This window comes from Orbicella faveolata, unplaced genomic scaffold, assembly GCF_042242905.1.
Source record: "Orbicella faveolata isolate gen_17 unplaced genomic scaffold, um_ofav_v1 contig_12, whole genome shotgun sequence".
NCBI lineage: Eukaryota > Metazoa > Cnidaria > Anthozoa > Scleractinia > Merulinidae > Orbicella > Orbicella faveolata.
Window position 1 is genome coordinate 15951182 of NW_028301539.1, and position 24729 is coordinate 15975910.

A 24729-nucleotide genomic window follows, 5' to 3' on the forward strand; every position below is an offset into this window, starting at 1 on the left:
ATTGTTGCCATAGAAGCGTCCTGTTACGTGTCTAAACAACAGATACACCTAAATATTCCCTGACACTTTTCTGGAAATTTCAGAGTGTTTCACGACTGTAGCTTGAATGTTATTCAAATAATATAAGAAAAGAGGAACATCACTTAAAGTCCTCCAGCTTCTTCCCCTCCCCACCATTTGGCTAAATAGAGTTAAAGTACGCGAGGAGAAAATAAAAATAATGATTATTAAAAAAAAACACTACGATAGAAAATATGGAAAATATGGAGCTGCCAGCACATGCAATGTACCTATCTGTATGCGCATCTCCAATTTACTGTGTGTTGCAAGTTGAAACTTTTAGACCCCTGAAATTTAATTGTCCTAGCGAACAATGAACTGCTATATCCATAATTTATGCAGCTATAGAGGCATCCCTTAAGCTCTAATCCAATCCCACTTGCACATCAGAGGCCGCTGCGCCCCTGAGAACACAATTTTTGCTATATTTCTTTTCAAGCAAAGAAATTAAGGTCTTTACTCACCTAGCCTTTGACATATACCCTTTGTCAATTTAATGTTGTCGATGGCAATATCGCTTGAATAGGAAAGTCCTCTTACACCTTCAATGACAATCTTAAAATGGAAATAACGTAATCATTTTCAAAACTGATAACTATGCTCGAGAACGTGACTTAACCGTCCTACAGCACAGTAAAGAAATCTCTTTAAGATTAAAATTGATACTGTAGTCACTCGCTGCAAGGCATCTAGCTAACGTTACTATTTTTTTGTTTACAATGTTATCGTTTTTCTTTTCTTTTTTCAAGGTGTCATTTATACAACAGAAACGTTCTACGCATATCTCTTTCATGTTACCGGTCATGGGTTAGGGTCTGGTTGTTTCTTAAACAGTTTATTAGAAATAATTCCCTCCTACTTGTTCCACCCCATCGTTTCTTAATGTTTCGATGTTTCAAAAATTACTGGGTAAAAGTCCCCATGTCAGTGGCTTTACATGACTTAGCCTTTAACTTCAAAGAACAGCTGATCGTTTCATTCAAGGTGTGATATACAATAATCTTAGTAATGTTGCATTTGATGGCTGTTGCAGTGCAGTATAGTACTTTTCGCCATTGCTATGTTCAGAAATGAAATGACACCGTTAAAACTAATAAGAAAATACCCTGTAAAAAGCTGTTACTCCATAACGCCAGAGAAGCACAGGCGAAATATTAATGATGGAGCGTGCGAGCAATAAAAAAAATTAAAAATAAGCAAGCGATTTTTATTTATTTTTTTTCCAGTATTTTTTACAAAGGAAAGCATTTTCTCTCTGTTTCCATCGATTTAGTCTGGAAAAACTGTGGAAGCACTCGCCTGTGGCTCGTGTAACCACTGCATTTCTTGACGTGAACAAGGAAAATCATTTCTTTTTTTTTTTCAAATTAATAATTTCACTTCAGCTGATGCAGCCTTAGCTAATCGATCACCTGGTAATCAAAGGATGAGTTAAAGAATACTGCAGCCTCCAACCATTGGTCGGGATGATTTCCCGTTTTGATCCACTCGACTGTTTCACTGCTGTTGATCTTCGTGTAGATTATTAAGCTTCCCATGTGGGCGCCATACATATGATACATCATTGAAAAACACTTTGGACCTTGCATTACTGGACTAATAAGCCTAACGTTGTCGCCATGTTGACGACCTGTGGCTTCCATATAAGCATACTTTCCATTGCCTATAGAAAAAAAAGATGTTATTTTTCTCTGCTTACAAGAATTGTTATAATCCTTTTATCATTAACTAAAGATCACACGAGGTGATAAGGATACCAATAGTTCGTATAGCATCAGCTTAAACTATGGAATCCTACAAGGTTTAAAACCTTTAAAATGATAATTTACACTTTATACTATTCAGTCTATTCAGTAGACTTTAATTAAACGTGCCCACGAAAATTACAGAGAATATATGCAATTCGTGTGAGATGGAGATTACCGGAATATATAATTATTATACCATTATAACTGTGTAAACTCAGTGCAGTGAAAAGAACACAAGTTATATTTGAAAAGTTTTATTTTAAAAGCACTTGTCAACGACGTCTGAATATTTTTACGTGCATTCAACTGTCCTAGTTGAAATATGACTGTGAGGAATATCTTACTATCATACGTTGCGTCATACCAGTGATCGAGTTTTCATAACTGCTGAAAGGTTACCTGACACATCCGATTGAGGTCCTGTAGTTACGCTTGGCGTGCTCCCTGACCATATGACCCAGGTAAACTTCGCTCTTGTCGATTTGTCATTTTCCCAGCCACAGAAAGTTGAATTATCAAAGTCGCAGTCTGAAACGATAGAAACAAGAAGATCTGTTAGATCTTATAACCGCGCTTTTAAAATTTAACTGTTTGCTTAGCACTACCGTCGGAACGCAGTGCACATTCCAAAGCAGTTATTGATGATTCTTTTCTTACTGTAGACATCACATCACTTGATCAACACAAACTGTATTATTGCACCATCAGTGGTAGCCATTGACAAATATCCGATGACGTAATGGTCTTAATCTTTGTAGAACTTTCTTCGGGATATGTATGGGCATGAGCGATATGAATGACATGATAATAACACTATTAACAACAGCTTTCTTTCTTAAAAGTCATGATTAAATTTAATTAGTGTTTTCCACGAGTAAAGGGCTAGCAAAGTAGTCACACAAGTCATATAATTTAATAATAAAACTCTATCCCGACCGATGTATCGATTTTGGCCACTCCAGTGACCACAGATTGAAAACGTGACAGAAAATTGGCGTTACTTTCGATGATCTCATCATTAGCCAATTATAGGCCATCTTTCAGCTCTTTTCGTCATATCCCCCCCTCGGGAGAATTTTGTCAAGTTAGCTAATTTAGTATGCAAGCCACCGTAATGGCGGTCACCGTCGACGAAATGTTTATTTGCTCAAAATTGGGGCAAAATCTTTCGGAGATGGAAATCAGGACATTTGTAAGGATACAGAAAGTAATTTGGGGCCGGTTGCTGGCTTCTAAGGCTGAATTTATCCAGAAGTAAGCTGTATTTTCGTTTTCGTGCCGAAAGCCGTGCGATGAAATGTTATCGGCTTGTTCTGCTGTCTTGTTCTGTTTTTCTCTTGGTCTTTCTTGTAGCCCGCCGAGGCCAGTCTTTCGTCTAAATCAGTTGAAAAAAGTTCGAAAAAGATGTTCCCATTCAAGTTTAAGCTCTCAGGCGATAATTCTGGAGATTTTTGGCCGAAACGTTCGGCTTTGTTATGTTCGTGTTTTTCGGTTGCTATGGGCGACCGTTGCTTCCTTTGTTAGGTCAAGTCTGGGGAGTGAGGTCACAAAGAAATTCGAATTAATTCTGGTTTTGTTCGATTTCGCTGAAATTTTAACACGATAAGGCTGGATTGTTAACGAATAGATTTACCGCCTGCCGATGTGTGGTAGCTATTAACGCTGAAGTGTTATATCGCTTCGAAGTCAGGGTTTTGAAGAGATTTTTTTGCAACATGTGGGTTCGGCGTGATTTTGTAATCGGAGGTTTTTGTTGACCCCGAAGGAAAAAATATCCGGAAAAGGTCATTTCATCAACGATTCAAAGGAATATAAATATGTATATGTTCCGAGCTAAATTTCTGGTGAAAAAATATAATTTTTGACAAACGCTGGGTTTTTAATTTTTTCCCGCGAAAGTCAGTATCGGAGATGAGATTTATTAATGTTTCAACAGCTTTTGGCGAGTAAACATCACAGGTTGCGGGACTAAAAATTTGGCCGAGTGGAAGCTTGGGTCTGGTCGCAGACAAAACTGCGAAAAAAAAAAAAACACGGGTAAACCATGAACCGCGCTCGGCCCATGGCCGCGCGGTTAAAAAAGACTTTTTCCTATATTCCTCTTCTAAACGTGAATTACGTTACTGTACTCGCTGCGGTCATACGACCATATCTGACTACCTACGGCAGCAAAACAACAACAATAATAGTTAGCAAATCGAATACGAATACCAGGAAGCAGGTTGACCAATTCTTTGTTTATTAAATTAAACGTGATGACAAATAAATGACCAACTGAAACTAAATGACAGTGCTCAACGTTGCTCCTAAATAAGGGGGTCTTTTCTCCTTTTCCCGAGATTCTGATGTAGCGACCGGGATTGATCAGTACTGAAAATGTTTCGCTGCGCAGCGTCCTCGATAGTCAGGTCTCTGAATCATCTCTCCGTCAATCTAACTGTGGCACCTTCCCCGTGATAGCATAATTCTATGGAAGCTGCCAAACAGGACAAACGTCGATTGGAGAGAAAATGGAAAAAATCCAAACTTGAGATTGAACATCATTTGTACAGTGCCCAATGCCACACTCATCAACTACTACTAAAAAACACAGAGACCTATTACTACCAGCAGAGGTTATATGTTCGCGATGACAAAGAACTGTTTCGGTTAATCGACAAATATTGCAGTCCTCACTTAAATAGATAGTTTGCAGAGCCTACCCAGTATATTTAAATTCTTTTCTCCGGCAAACCGATGATCTGTGAGAGCTACTTGACAATTGACTGCGTCGAAGTACAAACTAACCCAAATATGTTCACTCTTGAAATCAGCGGCGGGACGCTTTCTGAATTTTAAACCTGTTACAGCAAATCAAGTCAATGCTGTTGTTTCAATGTCACTTCCCAGGTCATGCGGTCTCGCTTCTATTACGACGCAGCACTGAAACGTTGTCTGGACGATTTCCTGTATAACCTTTCACCTCTCATTAGTATTTTAATCCTTCCTTCTCGATGATCTCGTTTCTTTCACTCTGAAACTTGTAAGTCACACCTATTCTTAAGAAAGCAACTGTACGGGCCCAATCGAATTGACGAGCACACCGCTGCATTTTACTCTGAAAATTTTTTATATTTGAGCAAAATTACTACTTCAACTTTAAAGCTCTCCTACAACCGACGTTTTGAACTCAACAACCAATTCACATCTCAAATAGAATTTGATTAACGTTCTAAAGTCTCCTGGGACGTCTGCACTGACGCCCGTAACGTGAAATGTATGGCACGTCGGCTTGTACAGCAACCCTCCATTCTGATGTTCTGCATAGTTACCTATCGCTCAAGCTCCAACCTTCCATTTCTTTATTTCTAAAGTTTCCGAAAGGACGATTCCCGCCTAGTCTGCATCGCAAACCTTCCCTTACGAAGAGCTTTTTCAGCATTCTCACCGCGCGCAAATTGGAGCGAGAGCAAAATATTCGAACTTTTCTCTCATTTTGTTAAGGTACGGGCAATCATTACGATGGTCACGTCGGCCACACTTTATTATTTTGCTTGCTAAGCTATACCACTGGCAATCCATCCTGTTGTTCATTCAAGGTGACGAAATCTTTTCTGATATCTTCGTATTTGCTTTTGACACTCTCCCATTCGAAACCTTAGTAATCCGTTTGAGAAGAATATGCACGGACAACTCCTAGCAGAAGTTCAATTTGTCGTTGTCCGACTCAAATTTGCTCAGTGGCATTAAGATTGACTCTAGTCTTCTTGTTTGGCGACATTTTGCTTCACCTTGTCGGACGAGACAACAAACTGCTTGGTAACCATCCCTTCATGAATGTTGCCGGAGTTACCGTTGTGTGTAAACGGTTAGGAATCCGAATACCCATTCAGTGAAAACGCCTACGAATCCGAGTACTCTAAAATTGATGAATCCGGAAACATTTACGAGTCTGGAAAAATCTCCTTTAGTGTCAACGTAGTCTTAATCAGTAACGTTGGCAGGGTAAGAAGCTCCCACGACCGACCCACCACTGAACGTTTTGTCCATGCGTTCATTTCATTGCTTCTTGCTTTATTGTAACGTGCACCTTGTCCTATAGCCTCCCTTCGGACTTGATTGAGAAATTTCAGCGCATTCAAAATAAGCTAAAATATTGCTGCTAGGCTTGTCCAAGAGATTATGATCTAAGAGAACACATCCCGCATACATGGGCCTCTTCCAATAATAATCTTTTTTAATCTAATTTTAGCGCTTGGTCAAACTGCGAGGCTATTTTAAGGAAAGATACCAGATTGGCCAATTCAATTGACGTAATAACCGGCCCTGACGGTTTAATTTTAACAGTTAATCAAACATGCACCTGGATCTTTGGAGCGCAGTTCATAAGGACAGATGGAGAAAAATTCTAACTGTCTGGCACTTTAAAAGAGCTTTCCAAAGATATCTTATTCGCTTTAGGCCGTTCAGTACTTTTTGAGAAACGACTTTAGAGTGGGTTAGAATGGAATTCTTGTCAGCAACTATAGCGCTTAATGTGAATCAGTCATGCAGAGAAATGACAAGATTAATAATTACCCAGGCAGTGAGGCCCGGGTTTAAATTTCGGCTCCGTTTTTTAAGCGATGACGTATTGTGTGACGTCATCGCTTTATGCTGGCATGCATGCATTCCTTTGGATAGTGATTTCGCATAGTTTGTCGCGCTTATGTCCGTGCGCTTATGTCGCGCGCGAATTATCACCCTGTGGAAGCGAAACGCACTCTGGGAGTTCCTTTGCTGCTTTCCTTTGCTGTTTGTAGGTTCAGCGGAGTGCTTTCAATTGTAGCTTTTAAAAGAAGCTTTAGGGGTGGATTTTGGTTTAAACAGTATCGGATAAATTTGCGTTCACGGGCAAACTCATAATAAGAACATATCCTCAATACATACAAGTTTAGATTGACAAGCTAAGTCGCACAGGCGATAGGTTAAGGCTTTGCGGCTTTCCTTTGCTGTTTGTAGGATCAGCAGACTGCTTTTAATCTATATGACAAGTATACAGTTAAAACAACAAATTAATTTCCGGTGAGGTAATTAGTGTTGCCAAATGTTTTTAAAGATAATAAGGTGTCGATTTCAGAGAGAGTAACATTCCTTTTGCGGGTTTCCTTTGCGGCTTTCCTTTGCTGTTTGTAGGATCAGCGGAGTGCTTTTAATTTCAGCTTTTAAACGAAGATTTGGGGGTTGATTTTGGTTTATACACTGTCGGATAAATTTGCGCTCACTGGCAAACTCGTAATAAGAACATATTGTCCATACATACAAATTCAGATAGGCAAGCAAGTCGCACACGCGATACCTGAAACCGCCTACATAACATTTACGGATTGGTAACGCAGTTGTACTTTTGCCAGTCTTGAAGTGAATTGAATGAGCATTGTATGAGCACTGAAATATACAGTTTACAGTGGTGATAATGAAGTCAGGGTATGATTCATTTGCAGTTTTCAGTTTTTTTATGAAGTTTTGGAAATGTGCTGTTTTATATTTTCCGTCAACGAAAGAGTGGTTGTGATTAAACAATCGATAATCATTTTGTCAGGGTAAAGACAATACGAATGTTCATTGATGACAAGTATACGGTTAACAGCAAATTAATTTTCTGTGAGGTAATTAGCGTTGCCAAATATCTTTAAAGATAATAAGGTGTGGATTTCAGAGAAAGAAACTTGTACTTTGCGGCTTTCCTTTGCTGTTTGTAGGATCAGCGGAGTGCTTTTAATTTCAGCTTTTAAACGAAGATTTGGGGGTGGATTTTGGTTTACACAGTGTCGGATAAATTTGCGCTCACGGGCAAACTCATGATAACATATCTTCGATACATACAGTTTTAGATAGACAAGTGGGTCGCACACGCGATATGACAAGTCAAGAGAAAATGATTTTCTCTTGGACTAGCATATGGTTAAAACAAGAAATTAATTTCCGGTGAGGTAATTAGCTTTGCCAAATATCTTTAAAGATAATAAGGTGTTGATTTCAGAGAGAGGAACTTTTCAGCGGAGTGCTTTTTATTTGAGTTGGTACATTTCGCTGACCCCTAGCACATGGACTAACAAGATGGACCTGGTACATGAACTACTTGAATGAACCACCAATAGACTACCCTAAATGTAAACCCCTAAAATTTCTAACCCAAAAGTTTAAGAATCAGTTTGTCTGCTCATGTGCCAATCTTCTAGGTACAATTTTTAAACGTCATCGCTTCTGCATGCATTTTTGTTCCTCGTTCAGTCACAAATCGCCGTCTGGTCTTTAAAGCGCATGCGTCACCTGTGCACGCGTACAGCACATGGAATTTACAGAAGTTGTCATCGTGAAAAGTTAGCACGGATTCCATGATTTCTAAGGCGATGAAATCATATACAAACGAACACACCGTTCGAGGTAACCAACACTAAAGGACATTAAGCGTTTTCGGAACGGGTCGGTCTGCAAGCCTTACGAGAGATCAATTTACGAGCGAACATTTTGAGTGAATTTATCAAGAATCATGTTGTACCAAAGGAGCCATCAACCGGGGCTGTCAACTCCGGCTTCAACTTGATAAAGAGCATCTTCAGAAGCGTCATCGTATTTTTAGACGTGATCGTGAACCAAGTAGAATCCCAGCACGAACTAAAGAACGTCTGAGCAACAAGAGCAGAAAGGTTAGAGAATTTGTTTACGAATGTATCTCTTCGAGTGCACCTAAGTAAAACGCTCTGAGAAACTTCGTTAAGTACAACAAAGATAAAATCTCGAACTAATCGATATTTTCTCGTAATTTTCTTGTGACAGAGTTATGTGTCTTTACAAGAGTGAAACCCATGTAGCGGATTAGTGTACATTTAAGCTGAATGTACGTGTATGTTGACCCTAGGAAAACAATTCTTGCCTTTCACTGTCACGCAATCCTGACGCAATAAAAAAATATTCGAAAACCATTTAGTGGATTAAATCAAGAAATTGTGATGTTATAGGAAATTAATAAAGATGACACTTCTCTCATTTTTAAGTCTCTACGTTTTCCCAAGCTCAGATATTCGTCGAATATTTTGCACAAATTTACAGAGACCAGTATGGAGCCGCCATGTTGGTGTACCTCCGCGGTACGCCAACATTGCGGCCGGAAAATAATGTAAACATCTGGAGCTTACTTTGGCTATCTAGGCGACTGATCATCCATACTGAACAAACAAGCATTTACATAAGCACCTTTCCAAGTACTTTAACTTCTGAATGGGCTAAAAATCGCGAGATAAGTATATGTTTTTCGATAAACGCGTTCGTAGGTCTATGTCACTCACCGCCATAACTCGGAAAGTCAAAATGTCTCGCTTGCTTGAGAAACGCAGATAGGACCCGGACGCACTGGGCAAATTTTTGTTTATTTTGCGAAAAAATCTGTCATCAATTCCCTGAGACAAGTGCGTCCGGTGATTTTTAGATCTACCAAATTTTGTCAAGGCCTACCAAACTTCAAAGACGCCGTCGTCCTGCCTCGGAGCAGGACAACTTTTTGTCAGGCGTGAAATCTGACAGATTTGTCAATTTACACGCCATGATTTGAAGGAAAATGTCAATCAAGAAAATTTGATCTCTATTTTTAGTCGGAGTATTTCAGTCCGAAGTCCGCCAAAATTAAATTTATATTTGCGCGGCAATCAACGATAAACATGGAAGATTCGTACCTCGGTATGCTCCATGACGATCCGTTCGCACAGTACAACTATTACGGTTCTCAAGTCTACGTTAACGTTCCAGCTGCATCTCCAGGACCAAGCTCTGCTCAATTTGTACATCCGTATGTCCACCTGAGTCAGCCGAGTACAAGTACAAGTGCAAGTTTCACGACTACATGTAATCAAATTGAAAGCGCGCAAGCGATGGTGTTAATTTCCATGTGATTGACACTTGTGGTTAACAAATATTTTGCTGTGATTCAGTGCGCCCACGCTTGATAAATTAAAAATTTGGCAGAGACAAAATTTGTCGAGATTTTTGGAAGGGCCAAACAAATTTTGTCAGTCCAGTGCGTCCGGACCCATAACAACGACAAAGGCTGAGGAAAATAAACCGAAACGTTTATAGACTGATATAAAGACCTTGACTCATTTCACGCCTGCAAGACCTGCAAACGAGTAATAAGCTATTAATCGATTCCAAGAAATGCAATCAAAAGCAGAATACCTTAAGCACATCGATTCGATTGAATCTCGTACAAATTCAAATGCAGAACATTTAGCTCAATTGCTCGTGCTTCTCAGTTTAACGACTGCCTGGGTACACGTAGCAAAACGTCTAGTTTTTGAAGTAAATTGAGGATAAACACATAGTAGATAATTTTCCTACCCAGCACTTTGAAAATGCTTTTCAAAGAGGCCTCTCTCGATCCAAACGATGTGGTAGTTCCAGAGAAACTCTGGTAAATATTACACAGAACTTTCGAAATTAATTATGCAAAAATTTGCATCGGTATTTTCGGAGCGAAAGTTCTAACAAACTGAAAAAAAGTATTTTAGCTGTCCTGAGCTTTGAAAACCTTTCAAAAGCGATTTTTTTCAATTTCATCCGTTCAGTATTTTTCGAGAAACGACTTTCGAACGTGTTTATTGGAATGCAATTCTTGTCAGCAGCCACGGCATGGCGCCTCATGTGAATCAGTCATGCAGATAAATGGCAAGACTTATTTTTGAAGTAGACTCAGGATAAACACATTGAAGATAATTTTCCTGCCCGGCACTTTGAAAAGGCTTTCCAAGGAGAACTCTCTTGATCCAAATGTTGCGGTAAGTCCGGAGAAGCAGCTTTTCTCGCTGTGGACATGCAAACCTGGTAAATATTACATAGCACTTCCAAAATCAAATATGCAAGCATTTGTACCAGTTTTTTCGGGGCAAAAGTTCTGAGGCCATCCCCTTTTTTTTCGTTTATTGTCGAATGCGTTTCTGATTTTGGGCCGGTCGGTCGGAAAAGGTAAAAAAAAAAAACAAACAAAAAAACCAAAATAAAATTGGAAAAGGAGTCTGGAGCTAGGAGGCCCGGTACCTCAGCATAATATCCGTGGAGCCTGGAAACAACAAGCTGTGGTTACAAAGTCAACATCGCGGCAATGGAGGAAGGAAAAAGTCGACGTCGTTGTTCAAAAGAGAACAGGGAAAAACTAAAAATCTGTAAGGCAAAAAATTGCTTATGTTTCAGATTAAAGTGACAGTTGTTTGAAATAATGTGTCATTGCTTTCATTGCCTTCTGTGTAATTTTTTTTTGTTTTTTTTTTGAAAACGCGAAAATCTGGGTCGGTCGGACGACGCTAAACAGAGAAAAAAAGGGGGATGGCCTAACAAACGAGAAACAAATATTTTAGCTGTCTTGGGCTTTGAAACAACTTTCGAAAGAGATACTTTTCGCATCAATCCGTTCGGTACTTTCCGAGAAATAACTTTCAAGCGGGTTAGGAATTAGAGTCTTGGTGCTTTGTGTTAACCATTCATACAGGGGAATGACATGACTTCTATTAATTTTTTAACTTTGGAGAAGCATGTATAATTTTCCTGCCCTGTGAGCACTGTGAAAATATTTCCAATGCTAACAATGTGGTATACATGTAGTTCAAAACAAACTTATTTTTCTCTTAACCCGTCATATTTTCAATTTCGTGTTTACTGTAGTAGTCGCGACCCGATGAAACTTGGCCATTGCCTGTGCGATCATGGGACCTAGACTAAAAATAACTTTGACAGCGTGATGCGAAGCTTGAAATAGATTGAAAAAGATTATACCGCACGGGGATGTGTTTTCATTTTCATTTTCTCTTGGCTTGTTACAAAGTCGTCCCACTAGACTACATTATCTCCATGATGCGGCAACTGCAGTAGCTCCCTTTTTCCATACGCATTATATTCGAGGTCATGCCCCTAGCCTATAAATCAATTACGCTCTTTTGTAGCAGCTTGGGAAAAGAGAGTGGTTGAAACAAAGTAAGACATAGTGATTGTTTTTATTATATAAACTGCAATGTTTTACAAGGATTTCCATTTCCTGAGAAAAGCCGTAATTGAACACGTGTAAAATTACGATTATTTCACTCTGATGATATCGATGACGTAATATATAACTGAACAATAGCCTCTATTTGGCGCGAGAATATATATATCTTATTAGATTTTTCGGTGTGTAGTATTAACCTCTTACTAACCGAGCGCGAGGGCCGTACTGGGGAATATTGGCCCGAGGTCGTGGCAGTACGTACCGAGCACAGCGAGTTCCGTACAAAAACGACCGAGGGCCAATATTCCCCAGTACGGCTCGAGCTAGCTAGGTTAGTAAGTAGTTTAATATATGGCACTCGGGCCATGCTTGTTTGTTGTCTGTTAAAACGTACTTCCGGTCACGTGAATTCAAAGGGCTTCCGCCGTAACATGTTTTTGATGACGCGAGCAACTCAGAAAAAAGAAGCCACCACGAGTTTAATTTGAAAACAAGTTTACTGAAGATGAATCATGATGAATATAAACAAGACTTCAGAACGATTTATAACGGAATTTGACAGAGGTCTCAACAGCTGTAGGTTGAAATTCGGCAAAGGGTTTCTGTCGATCCTGGAATATTTTGATTTGCGCATCACAAAATATGGATGAAGAAAAGTCAAAGTTGGTTGTTGTGAAAATCATTTAAACTTATACACAGCTGACGAAGAAGCAGCCTTAAAGTAAATCGTCCTCGTCACTCTCGATAACAATTCGACGCTTCTTTTCATTCTGGACAATTCTGCGCTGAAAATTGGAAATTTTTGCTGGCTCGTACTCTTCTCCATTTTTCCTGCGTGTGTTCATAAAAAAAATTGCACAAAGGTGTTCAAGCTCCGTCGCAGGTAGGCTTTCAGTTCTTTTATTTGTCATACCGTTACCTTCCAGGTAGTGGAGAAGAGTGTTCATTTCAGTAGCCGTCTTCTTATTTGTGTTTGCACTTTTTCGTTTGTTTATAAAATCGTCTATGGCCTCCTGACTTTCGCCAATGCCTGTGTCAGTTCAGTCTACATTAGACGTTTCCAGATCTCAAGGACAATAAAATTCGCTTGGTGATTATTCGTCTTCCTCGTCCATGTTCTCTGTAAAATCTCAATCTTTTAGGTAGTTTCTTTGCGAAGAATGAGAGTATTTACACGTTTTCTTTTCGTAGTTTCAGTTGCAAATCTCGAATTTGCCGACTTTCGAAAACAAAAAATACACAGCGTATGACCGTTTCCATGGAAACGGTCAGTATGGCGAAATCCCGACTAAGATAGAACCAATCAGAACGCTCGGATTTACCTCAAGACTATCTTGACATATAATAATGCTGTATATTTTTACGAGTTGTGCCGTATTTTGATGAGCCCATAGGGCGAGTCAAAATACAAACAACGAGTAAAAACATAAAGCGATACTACACACCAAAACATCTGATAAAAAATTTATTATTCAACTGCCGTAGTCAATAAATTTATAAGTGGAAGAGGGAGAGTGCGACAGTTTTGCGTGCGCGCGCCGACATGTCCGGCAAACAGGTTTTCTCCTGTACAAATCACTGTACGATATCGCTGTATATTTGTACTGTTATTTGGACGGTATTCGCTGCAGTTGGATAATAACATTCGGATATTCCCCAGTTTTAGCTGGCGGATATTCAGTCACTTCGCGCTTAGACCGATCGCGCGCGAACGAACAATTTGTGGAGAGTCTTCGGAAATCTTCGGAAAGTGGTCGGAAATCTTTGGAAAATCGTCAAAAACGTCGTTATTAGTATGTTAATATAATAGACAAATAATACATGGTTTCTTGTAGATATGAAATTTATCTTCTCGTGTCCAACTTTATATCTCAAGGGCTCACTCGTGAAAAATTCCATATCTACACGCGCCCATACCCATGTATTATTTTCTATTTCATTAACATTTTCAGCCTCTCAAGATAAAGCGTGGTGAGCGTTGAAACAAAGTAGGTAAAAGTAATAATCAAAGGTATTTATAACAAAATTCTCGTCTCGTGATTGGTTCTCCGCGCGCCTATTCGTCACGTAATCGACGCTTGATCACGTGGGTGTCCAATTACAGATATCCAATTTGAACTTTTGTAATTGGATACGATTACTTCCTTAATAATATACATGAAAAAATTACTCGATTTTGATTGGCTGAGAGCAGTGCAAATGAGAAAAAAATGGCTTCAAGAAAGATCTTTAGGCACTTCCTCGACGTGAATTTTTTCATGTTTGTATTATTAATAAGTAATCATACGGTTTTTCCCGTTCAATTTGGAATTAATTTGCACTTGTGGGTTTTTCAAAAAGCTGAAACTGCACTCGTCGAAGCGGCTCGTGCAATTTCAGCTTTTTGAAAAACTCACCCGTACAAATTAATTCCAAATTGAACGAGAAAAACCGTATGATTACCTATAAGAATTGTTTGACCTAATTACTAATTAATCGTATCTATCGAAAATTTCGGAATAGAAAATGTCTTTTGGGAACTTCGTTTGAGCGAAAAGTTTGTAGCTCTTTTCGTAAGTTTCAAAAACTGTAGGAAACATTCAGAAGGAAGCCATTAAAGCGTGCGTAATTGACGTGCGAATGACGTAGGTATCCAATTACACGTGCTCGTAATTTCAAAATGGCCTCGCGCGGTTACTCCTTGTACTCTACTCGGTCCAATTACTATAACTTATTACCCGTTAACATTTTCAGCCTCCCAAACTGAACATCTCTAGACGAGAAAGCTGTCCAATGAGTTAAGCGTAAGGGAAGAAAACCCAAAAATAATTAAGTAGATTTAGTAGGATTTAACCGAAAGCTTTGCATTTAGATAACCTTAGGCGATAGGAAGAAAGACAGAAAAATCAGCAATGTTAATAATTGTGCCATCTGTGAGCGAGCTATATTCTTTCTCGTTACTGGAGACCGATTCAGTTTGAAAACTCGAGAAAAACGAAAGCAAAGAAAAAGTAAATACAGAGCAAAGTCTCAATTTACGGCTAGCCTTCTTTAGTGCTAGAGTTTAGGACTCACAATCCTTCAAACTCGGCAACTGAATAGCAGTGAGAGAATTCTCGTCCAAACTTTGATTATGTGTGCCCAAAACAGTAATCCATTGAAAGCAAGCGATATTTAATTTCTTTCTTAAGATGAATACCACAAACTAAACTTGACTTCCAGCACTCGGTTGCTTATATACAGTTGTGTTTAACAAATAAAGAGGCCTCGACTGTGCTCTGTTCTGTTGTAAAGCACGCAGGAAGCGGTAGAGCACGGAAGAAGTGTAGGGGAAAGCACGAGACGTAGTCGAGTGTTTTTCCTTACTTCTTGAGTGCTCTACCACTTCCTAAGAACTTTACAACAGATCAGGGCACAGTCGAGGCCTCTTTATTTGAAATTACCAAACAAGGAGCTCAAAGCTTGCGGATGAAAATGCGAAATGCTGCGTTAAATTTGAAAGAAGCTACAGTTACTTACGGCTTGCAGCCGCTTGCAGCAAGATTGCCCGAACTAGCGTAAAAGTTAGAAAGACTGAACTGCCCCCACTGGTTCTACTACGAGCACAGAAGAGAATATCAGAGCAAGCTTTGAACTGGCCACTCGTCGGTTCACTTCGCTGAGATGACCAGAGAACGAGCGTCACTACACTGTATGTGAGTGTTGTTTGAGCAATTGGGCATTTTTACAATTGTTGTTTTCGGTCGTTGCTTTACTTCTAAGGTATAATTTCTGCCTTCAAAACAAATATAATGTCTGTTATCGAATCACTGGTTAGGTTGAGAATTTGCTTATTTCGCTACGTGTTTTGTCGGCGGGAATCTAGCAAAACTTGTTATTTAAGTACAGTTTTAACGCTACTGTTACTAACAATGATCTCCGTGAACCATATTTACTGCAGGCATAGAGCTCGTTTCCATTGCGTTTGTCTGAGTCACAGGGGATGTTTAATTTGGGTCAAATTTGTCAAAATTCGGAAGCAAAAATTTAAAAGCCAGCATACCGTCATCAACCCGTGCTCTGTTCTCTGATAAAGCACGCTTTTTCAGTCAATCAGAGCGCGCGTTATATGAAAACTTTATTATAATGTGACATAAAATAATTGATTAGAAAGTGCAAACAATTTAACCGTTATATTGCTCACATTCCCAAATTTAGTCGAGATGTAATTTTACACCAGGATGGTCATTTAGTTGTACGTAGGAAAATTGCGTTTTCGAACTCTCGCTTCCCTCCTTTATCATAAAAAGCTACCTACCCGAACATTTACTGTAACAAGCCAAACCTGAAATTAAACTGGCAAAACAAAGAAGACTAACAACAGCGTAGATCAAACAGCATTCCCGTACTCCGGTACGGTCGGTACGGTTCAACATGATTTATAGATGAATGTATGATGCAGTCTGTTACAGTCAACTATCAGGACTGGCCTTTTCTCATTATTTTTCCACTTCCTTCTGTAGCTCAGATGTTTTGTCCACACTCGATGGTGATTAAAAAATAAAAACCTTCATTCGCTACAACCTTTTTTGTCACGTTTTCTCAAATGGTATACCGCATAATAAGTACAATACTTTTTTAAATAATAGTCTTCTTTGATGGCGTTTTCCAGGATATTAAAATTACTAACTTCTGAAAATCTCACCTGAAAGGAGATGACTGGAAATACTTCTTCCCGTGTACGGCCATAGAAAAAATAGCTTGAGAAACGTAAAGACGATATGCCAATCTTTGGAAGAAGTCATGTCTTCAAGTTGGCTTTCGTCTCTGGTGAAAGTAGGAATCAGATCAATGGAAGCCTGGTTAGCGTAGTGTTTTGGCTCAAATGACCTCTGTGATACTGCAAAAAATACATTGCCAGAATATTTCATTATCATAGAAATTGCAATGATATTTGCAAGGGCAAATGACGGATATAGTGTCCTCTGCGTATAGCTAATTGGAAAAATATCCATTATTGCCCATTTTAAGACTTTCGATAAGTCAACAATTACAATAAATATTAAGATTTCGTACTTAATGAAGGAACTGTTAAAACTGAAGGTAAAATTGAAAAAAAAAGAGATAAAATTTTAAGAAAAAGCCTTGCTGAGTTGCACGTGTAGTCACACTTCCTGACTCCAAATCGAGAAGGCAGTTTTTAGTCTTTCGACTGATTTGCAACCTGAAATTCAATAGGGAGTTTAAGAAAACCACGACGGCAACGGCAACGGGAACGTCGCTAACCAAAAGGTTTAATGACCAGAACAATGGCTTTACACGTGCATTATAATTCTTGGTACATTTCTTTGCCGTCCTCTGCAAAACAGCAACGTGAAATGACCAAATTCTGCGTTGTCTGGAGAACGTGAACGGCAACGGCTAATTTTTTAAATTTATATGCCAAATTTAACACTGTGTTCCATGTTCAGTTTCGAGGTAATTTTGACAGTGAGAAACAAACTAAATGACTTAAAGGTATCGCGAGATTCGTAGGTAAAATATAAGTTCATTTTTTAACCGACGTTGTCTTCAGCGTCGCCGTCGTGGTTACTTAAACTCCCTATTTACTTGGACTTTACTCGGCCCCTTTTTAGCAGAAAGAGTGAAATCATAATAAACTGAATAAAAGCAAGATCTCAATGACCGAGGCTTTAAAATTTGGCCACGAATTACTTTCTTTTACATAATTCTAGAAATTAAGTGAAATTGTCACCTAAAGTGTGCTTCTTGTTAAGAGTGCTGGCGTTTCCAAGGTGCTTTTTACTCTGACGGAGCAAACAGTGATAGTGAATTTAACATTCGTACCGGATGTTCATTTCCCCGTACCTTTACCATGTTGTGACGTTATTTTAGAATAATGATTGCCAGTTTGCTCGAAGCAGCTGTTTGCGTTTTGGCAAGTTCCGGTTTTCACTGTTAACTGAAAAATGCCACTTTTGCATCAAAGAGCAAAAACAAATATGTCTTCTTGTCCACCGTTCATCAAAGCGGTGAGAATAATTAGCGGCTAGACGAGTTCACATTAATATTAGATTCAATCGATTGAATCTTTTTACTTGGAGCATAGTCGGTAGAAGGGGTTATCAACTATGCTCGGCGTAAAGGTAATCCCTTTGTGTCATGTTAGTAACTAAATAGTGTCTGTACGTAATGCATTGTTGGGACTGTAGCAGATAAAAACGGTAAACTCTTCGCAAATTTTGCTTTTTAAATGCTCATATGAGAAATTTACTTGCGAAACTGTTATTTCATCAAAAGTATTTTTAAATTTACTACATCTGCCGATTTGCCTTAACATGGCATGGCGACACGTAGTCTCCAGCGGCCATAGTGCTATTATTATCTCTTCGCCACAATTAGGGCGGAAATAATTATTATTCTACGACTACGACGTTATCGTTAGGATTATATGCGCTTGACCCCAGCCTTGATTTGGCTTAAGTATCTCTGCATAAAAAAGGTAATTGAAATAAATTTGCCACTTATTTCCAAAAAGCGGGCTAATTACAAAAGCTATATATGCCCTTAATATATTATCAAATGTATAATGGGGCTCAAATGGATTACCCAGTTTCTCAACGGTTAATGTTGTCAATAGTTCCGCCACCTTATCAGCAAGGAGTAATGTCCAGGTGCCATTACGCATTGTCAACTACGCTAATTAACCGTAGCAGCTTGAAGCAGTTACCAAATTACTGGCTAGTAGACAAAGTTGGGCTCGGTTGTTTTACTACAATTTTCCATTACGTAAATTTATGAGGGCACGAAATATATTAATACCGTAAATTTTGTCGTTACGGTGTCGGTGAATCTTTGGCACTATGCAGGCGTAGACTTGATAGATACATGTAGCACTGACCGAACTTTGATCCATTGTTCAAAATATTGGGTTGCGCTAATGTAGCATAAAGGGCTTTAAGTCAGTTCCGTTATTTCCACGAATTTCCAGCGTTATCGTACATTATACACAAAAAGTGATATTGTACCTACAGAATATTCTGGAATGGATTTACTACCTATCTTGACAGCGGATGTCCGTTTTTATTTCAGCGAACTTCAGGCATTGCTTGCAGAATGAATTTTCAACAGGAACATTCATGCAAAAAACGGTAATAAGTCCTCTAAATTATAAATTATTTCTTTCTCTCCTTAACTCACTTGAAGCTCGTTGTTTGGGAATTAAGCGTTTTAAATTTCATCAACTTAGTGGAGTAGTCTGTTGTGACAAAATATATTAAATGAAAAGAAATATTTTATTCTCTGTAGCTCGTGAAGGATTTTTTTTACCAATAGAAGAGTCTGAAACTCGTGCTCACTTTGGTTGACGTCAAAGACATTTCTATTATAATTAGAAGGTCCCATTGGAGGTTTCAATTACTACCTATTTTTAAATATCCCGTTTCGCTTTAATAGTGTGGTTAAGGTAAATAAATTATATTATATTATAGTTCAAAAGTCTTCTGGTGTCTTTTCTCTTCATCGACAAAGCTTGTATAAATGGAAGTGGGAGATTTAACAAACTGAAATAAACTTAAACCTTTTCAGTGAGAAGAGTAACGCCAGTTTAATTGTTTTGGATAGAATCTTAGAACTTAGGTGTAATTGGCAATCGACGCGAGGTATTAAACGTGGTATTGGGACCTGAGCGAGGAACTTGAGAATGTTGTTAACTTTCGTCATTGCAAATTGAAATTCCGCCTTTATATGCTTTCACGGACAGGGTCAAACAATGAAAGGAAGCAAGTGGAAATGCAAAGATGAAAAAGTATTTTTCAAGATGTTATTTACTCTCAGTTTAACTGGACTCGGCCGCATTTTTTTCTCGAAAAGCTTAGGATATTGGGCGTGGCTCCGTCATTCAGTGGTATCAGCGTTTTGCATAAGGTTATGGGTCTTTTCAAAGTTTAAGATATGCCATCGTTTGTTTTTCACATAGAGGCTAATATTACACTTTTCAATCGATTTCAATAGAAAACCCCTCCGCAGTTCTGTATAATTATGAATATAGGTTCAGTAGCATTTAGATTTCAAGTTCAAATCGTTGGAATTGGTATTATGTACGTTTGAAGCTTTTCTTTTTGGCAAAACACAACGAAATTGACATCTTTACAACTATAAAGGAATTTTCTCTAAAGGAAAGTCACTTGCCACTTGGAAAATTAACGGCGCTAACTGATCCGGAAAGAATTCAAGGCTGTTCAGTTGAGCTGATAGCAGAGGATCTTCTGGTGTTTAGCAATGGATGCCGTAGTGGGAGCTATACTTTTGAAGATAGTTTCAAAGGATCTTCCTGGATCAGGTATCCTGTCAAACATTTCTTTCATGTTTTTATCAACATTATTATGAAACTGTGGTTATCAAGCCACCCAATTGGCTCCTAGATCACCAGGCTTTGAATTGAGTGCTGCTTGTCAACTCTACGCAATGGCAAATTTCTCTTCGTCACATTATTTGCAAGGTGTTCTACCTTCTATGACAGGAGAGCATGCTGACCCATACGTTTTCTGTTTAGCTAACAATAGGTTGAAAAAAGAATTTCGTGGATACTTGTGATCAACACCCTCGGATTCATGGGCTACGACTGAGTTCTTCAAGGCTACAAAAGGATCGTTTCCTTCAAATATATTGCTTTTTTTGGTCGTCTGTTTTCCAGATCTCGAAACCTTTTCAGTTCAAATGTTTTTACCTCCCACACCTGCCGAGATTCTGATTTTGTTTCACCACATCAAATCAGGAATAACTGGATCGACATACTAATAGTACAAGTACAAGCCAACCGCAACTGCCGCCCAGCGCCTGCCTACAAATGTAACCGGTTTTCTTTTAGCGCCTGCCTAACTGTTTTTCGTTGAAGAAATTTGTTTTGAGCAAACGTTTTCAGCTATCAAAAAAAAAAAAGAAAAAAAGAAAATGCCACTAGCATCAAAATTTGGCATTTTATTATGGTATAGTTTGTCTGACATCAAGAACTCTATTCAGGAGCCAATGCTCAATTCCATTGTTTATTACGACTTTGTGTTTCAAGAGATTAATCTCTAGGGTCTGTTTCTATGAACCCAATGGCGGAAAATTGCAAAACTCCACGATAAAACGGTTTAATCGCCAAAGAATTACCATCCAATAGATACATTTCGCTAGTGACAGGAATTGATATTTTGAGTTAATCTGTTCCTAGCTGTAGAGAAACAACCTCAATCGATCTTTACGTTTATGTAATTTGTAGAACACTCCCAAGACAGTGTACAGAATATGTATGCAAGAGTTAATTTCGAAAAAAAAAAAAACCATGAGGGGCACATGCTTTACTCAGTGTTTAGTAAATGTATAGCTCCGATCCTAACCCTAAAGTACAGGGAATTGAAAGTTACTAACAACACAAATGAGTTGCGCTGAAACTGAAGAATTGAAGCCTGTGGGAGAAAGAAAGAAAGACAGAAGGAAAGATTTTTTTTTTCAATTTGTGTGCATTTTCGTAATTTGTAATAGCGCTTTTCCCCATTTCGTACCCCTTACATTCTCAACAGAAATATATGTCACTTTTTGAAGACATGATTGATCATCCCAGTTATACACACAACGTTTAAAAACGGTTATGAAATTAAAGCCTGAAAAAAACATTCAGGCTTGAACGGGGACCTCTGCGATACCAGTGCAGTGCTCAACCAACTGAGCTATCAAGCTAACTGGCAGCTGGTCACTTTGCGAGTTCGTAATATACCCGTAGATGGTGAAGAATACAAGTGAATATATGAAAGATCATATATTTGAACTGCGGAGAAAGATATGAAGACATGACTGATCATCGCAGTTATACACAAATTAAGCGGTTATGAAATTAATTTTTTCAGGCTTTATTTTCACAACTGCTTAAGTTGTGCGTATAACTGCGATGATCAATCATGTCTTCATATGTTTCTCCGCAGTTCAAATACATGATCTTCCATATATTCACTTGTATATGTCACTTTATAGGAAAGACAGTATTTTTTCCGCCTGAAGTAAGAGTTTCATATTTTTTAAATAACCTTTAACCTATCCTGACCAGCAAAATATTAAAATGACCATTCAAAAGAGAACTGAGGAGATTATTTTTTAAAAGATGGTTCGTAATGTCTTAGTCCGTGAATCAAAAGAAAGGATATTTTATTTAGAAATATATAATATATTATATATTTCCAATATACACACTATGTTACTCACTAAGAGTTCAGGTGATGTTCACCGTTGAACCGAAGATAGTGCTCTTCAGCAAAGGAGCAGATCATACCAATAGATGGACTACTCCGTTGTTGGTTTTCTCTTTACAAGATATATGGAACCGTTGAAATAATCATGTCAGCAGCTGTTATTACCAAAGGCACAATATAAAAGCGCTGTTTGTGGTGATGCGTAAGGCTTTTGGCAAAGTTAAAATAATAGGCACCTTAGCTCTTTGTACGATTTTTTGTTCATTCGAAGGGTTTTCGTTTTGGCGCAACTGGATATAATTTATAGTCATTTATATCAACTTCCCATTTTCATTTTTATTCTTATTGAAAGTCTTCCTGCTTGCAGTTATCATAAATTTATTCAAGCTAATCGAAGTATATGTCATAAAGATGTCACAACAGCGATGAATGATCCATGACTTATATAGTTTATTAGCTCTGGAAGAATACTTCTACAAGTAGAAAAGTGAACTTCCACCTTAGGTTTCTCATTGCATTCTATAGATTAGAGTGAGAGAAACGAAAGCGCGAGGGCAAACTGTTTGAAATCCCAAAGCAAGTGTAGCATCTAAAATATTGATATCAAGTGAAAGCCACTGACAATTTTTTGACAATAATTTGCCTTTCCAATGAAACACCTGCCATTGGTGCCAAAATACAAAGTGGGAAAAAATTGTGAACGCAAAGTTTATTCAGCAAGCAGCAATTTTTTTCACCTTTAAATCATACGATTTGTATCTCCGCTGTTCGGGTAAACTCTTTATAAAAAAGAAAAATCGGATTGTAAAACTCCTGCAAGGGCGGTGGTAGCACTACGGGTTACAAAAAGAATAACTTAACAATGCACGCATTAAATAATAAAGAAAGCACAGACATCGACGTGATGATCCAAGTGAACTCAAGTTTGAACCAACTAATGTGATTTGGCGGTAGCGACACCATCAGAGAACTGAAACCAGTTTGAAATTATTAGTAGTAAAGCAAAAATGAATTGATCATAGCCCAGATACAGTGTACCTTGTCCTCAGTCTGCCTGTCTCTTTCATTCTTAAAGGTATGAATGACTGATTAGGGAAGATGCCGTGCAAGCACAACGTATAGCGAACCATTCTCCACTCCATGAAAACAAACATGTTGCATGCAATGATCTGTGTCTTTACTGCACCCAAATTCGTAATTTGTCAGTCAGAAGCCTGTCTACAGTCCCGGATATCCTACAATATCAAGTCACTAACATGATGGCCAGATTTATGGCCAAATTTACTCGTTTGGTATCGCCGTGGGTATTCTGGCTCTACTGCGAACCATAGCTCGGAAAGCTCGTCGGATTCGCCGAAGCTTACCGTCAGCTTTACTCAGCTATATGTTGTTGTACATGCCACTTCTAAAAAGAAGTCAGAGGTTAAAGTTAAGGTAGCAATGATGAGTATGACCAATCCCAGTCTAACTTGATAAGATGCATCAATACAAGCATTTGTTACAGCTAGCACACCGTTTAGAAATAATTGTTCAAGAACAACAGGGAAATTCTTTTTTAAACCTAAAAAAGACGAAAAAGTGAAAAAAAAAAAAAAAAAAAAAAAAAGAAAAAAGACCGTCCGTAGAAACTTCAATACTGGAAATTAAAATCTCCTTTTTCAAAAACAGACATGTTTCCCACTTGAAACGTTCTTTGTATAACGGCCGACCAGTTCATAAAGAAAATAAATACGCACAAAAGGTCGGAACTCCTCGCTGTTAAATCTACTTTAAAACTCATAGAGCGAAATCACATAACATAAAATTGTGCCAAAAGTGACAAGTAACAGTATACTGCAGCACGTTCAGAGAAAAATAACTTAAGAGCGTGTAATGAACTTAAAAGTGGAGTTCTTCGGGGGGAAAACATCCTAAATTTGTGCCATCTGCTGGACCTGAACCAGTACTATCTCTGGTGTTTTGCTTAATTCAACTAAAAGAATTGGTTCTCTCGTTATTTTCACAAAAGCCTAGGAAGTTAACACTGTCTGCTTTTAGTTATAACTATTAAAAACTAGACACTATGAAATGGATTTGCTGGGCATTACGGTTTCTTATTTTTCGGCCTTAACTTTGGATTCAATCGCCGGCTACCCTACACCTGACAGAATATATATTTCTGTTATAAAAATTCAACTGGTGAGCTGCTTTTTGTACACGACGTATCACAGAAGTAGAAATACATATAATTTCTGTTACTTACCAGAATCGATTTGGTGTAGAATTAGTTGCAATACGTTGACTATTGATCATCAATAGCCTTTTCAGGGTCTTCTTGGAATAAAACCGATAGACCAATTTGTGCAATAGCAACACAGTAGAAATAAGTTTGCGAAATGCGCCCGAAATAGATTTGGTGACAAAATTTAACCTCACTAACCGATTCTCTTGTATTTACTTAATATCACCATCAGCGATGGTTTGCCACTTGTTTTCCTGTCAAATAACGTGACTTCAAGTCATATGAATTTGCTCAGCTTCGTCTTTGTTATTGTAGTGTCGATTTTTTCAATAAATTTGAACTGTCCGTGTATTTAAACTTCCGCATTTAAAATGAAATTGCGTGAAAGTGTAAACACAGGCGCTTTTAAAACATAAAAGAAGCCTGAGTCGACGTTCAATCGAGTATTTCCGCCTCATACGACCAATTTCATCTCTTCCGGCCATTCCCATAAAAAGTCTGGATACTGATATGAGTAATAAACCA

At 38.4% G+C, this 24729-nt stretch overlaps 1 protein-coding gene across 2 annotated transcripts; it reads right to left on the minus strand.

Annotated features, from left to right (window-relative positions):
- Positions 1–205: 205 nt before the first annotated feature.
- On the minus strand, positions 206–24580 carry LOC110045293 (MAM domain-containing glycosylphosphatidylinositol anchor protein 1-like). 2 transcript variants are annotated; one of them, XM_089282537.1, is made up of 5 exons: positions 24226–24580; positions 16460–16654; positions 2208–2336; positions 1473–1723; positions 206–615 (listed from the first exon to the last, which is right to left on the minus strand). In XM_089282537.1, exons 2-5 carry the CDS (start codon positions 16557–16559, stop codon positions 517–519), a joined length of 579 nt encoding a protein of 192 aa, XP_089138663.1. In that variant the 5' UTR covers positions 16560–16654; positions 24226–24580; the 3' UTR covers positions 206–516. The 2 variants fall into 2 exon arrangements, with proteins under 2 accessions (XP_089138663.1, XP_089138662.1); XM_089282536.1 differs by lacking the exon at positions 24226–24580 and having other exon boundaries at positions 16460–16818.
- Between the last annotated feature and the right edge of the window lie 149 nt (positions 24581–24729).

Coding starts and splice junctions, on each gene's coding strand:
- LOC110045293 (XM_089282536.1), bottom strand. CDS start 16,769: ATGGATATTTTTCCAATTAGCTATACGCAGAGGACACTATATCCGTCA. Junction 2,337..16,459: donor TTCCAGTCATCTCCTTTCAG/GTGAGATTTTCA, acceptor CTATCGTTTCAG/ACTGCGACTTTGATAATTCA. Junction 616..1,472: donor ACTCATCCTTTGATTACCAG/GTGATCGATTAG, acceptor TTCCATTTTAAG/ATTGTCATTGAAGGTGTAAG.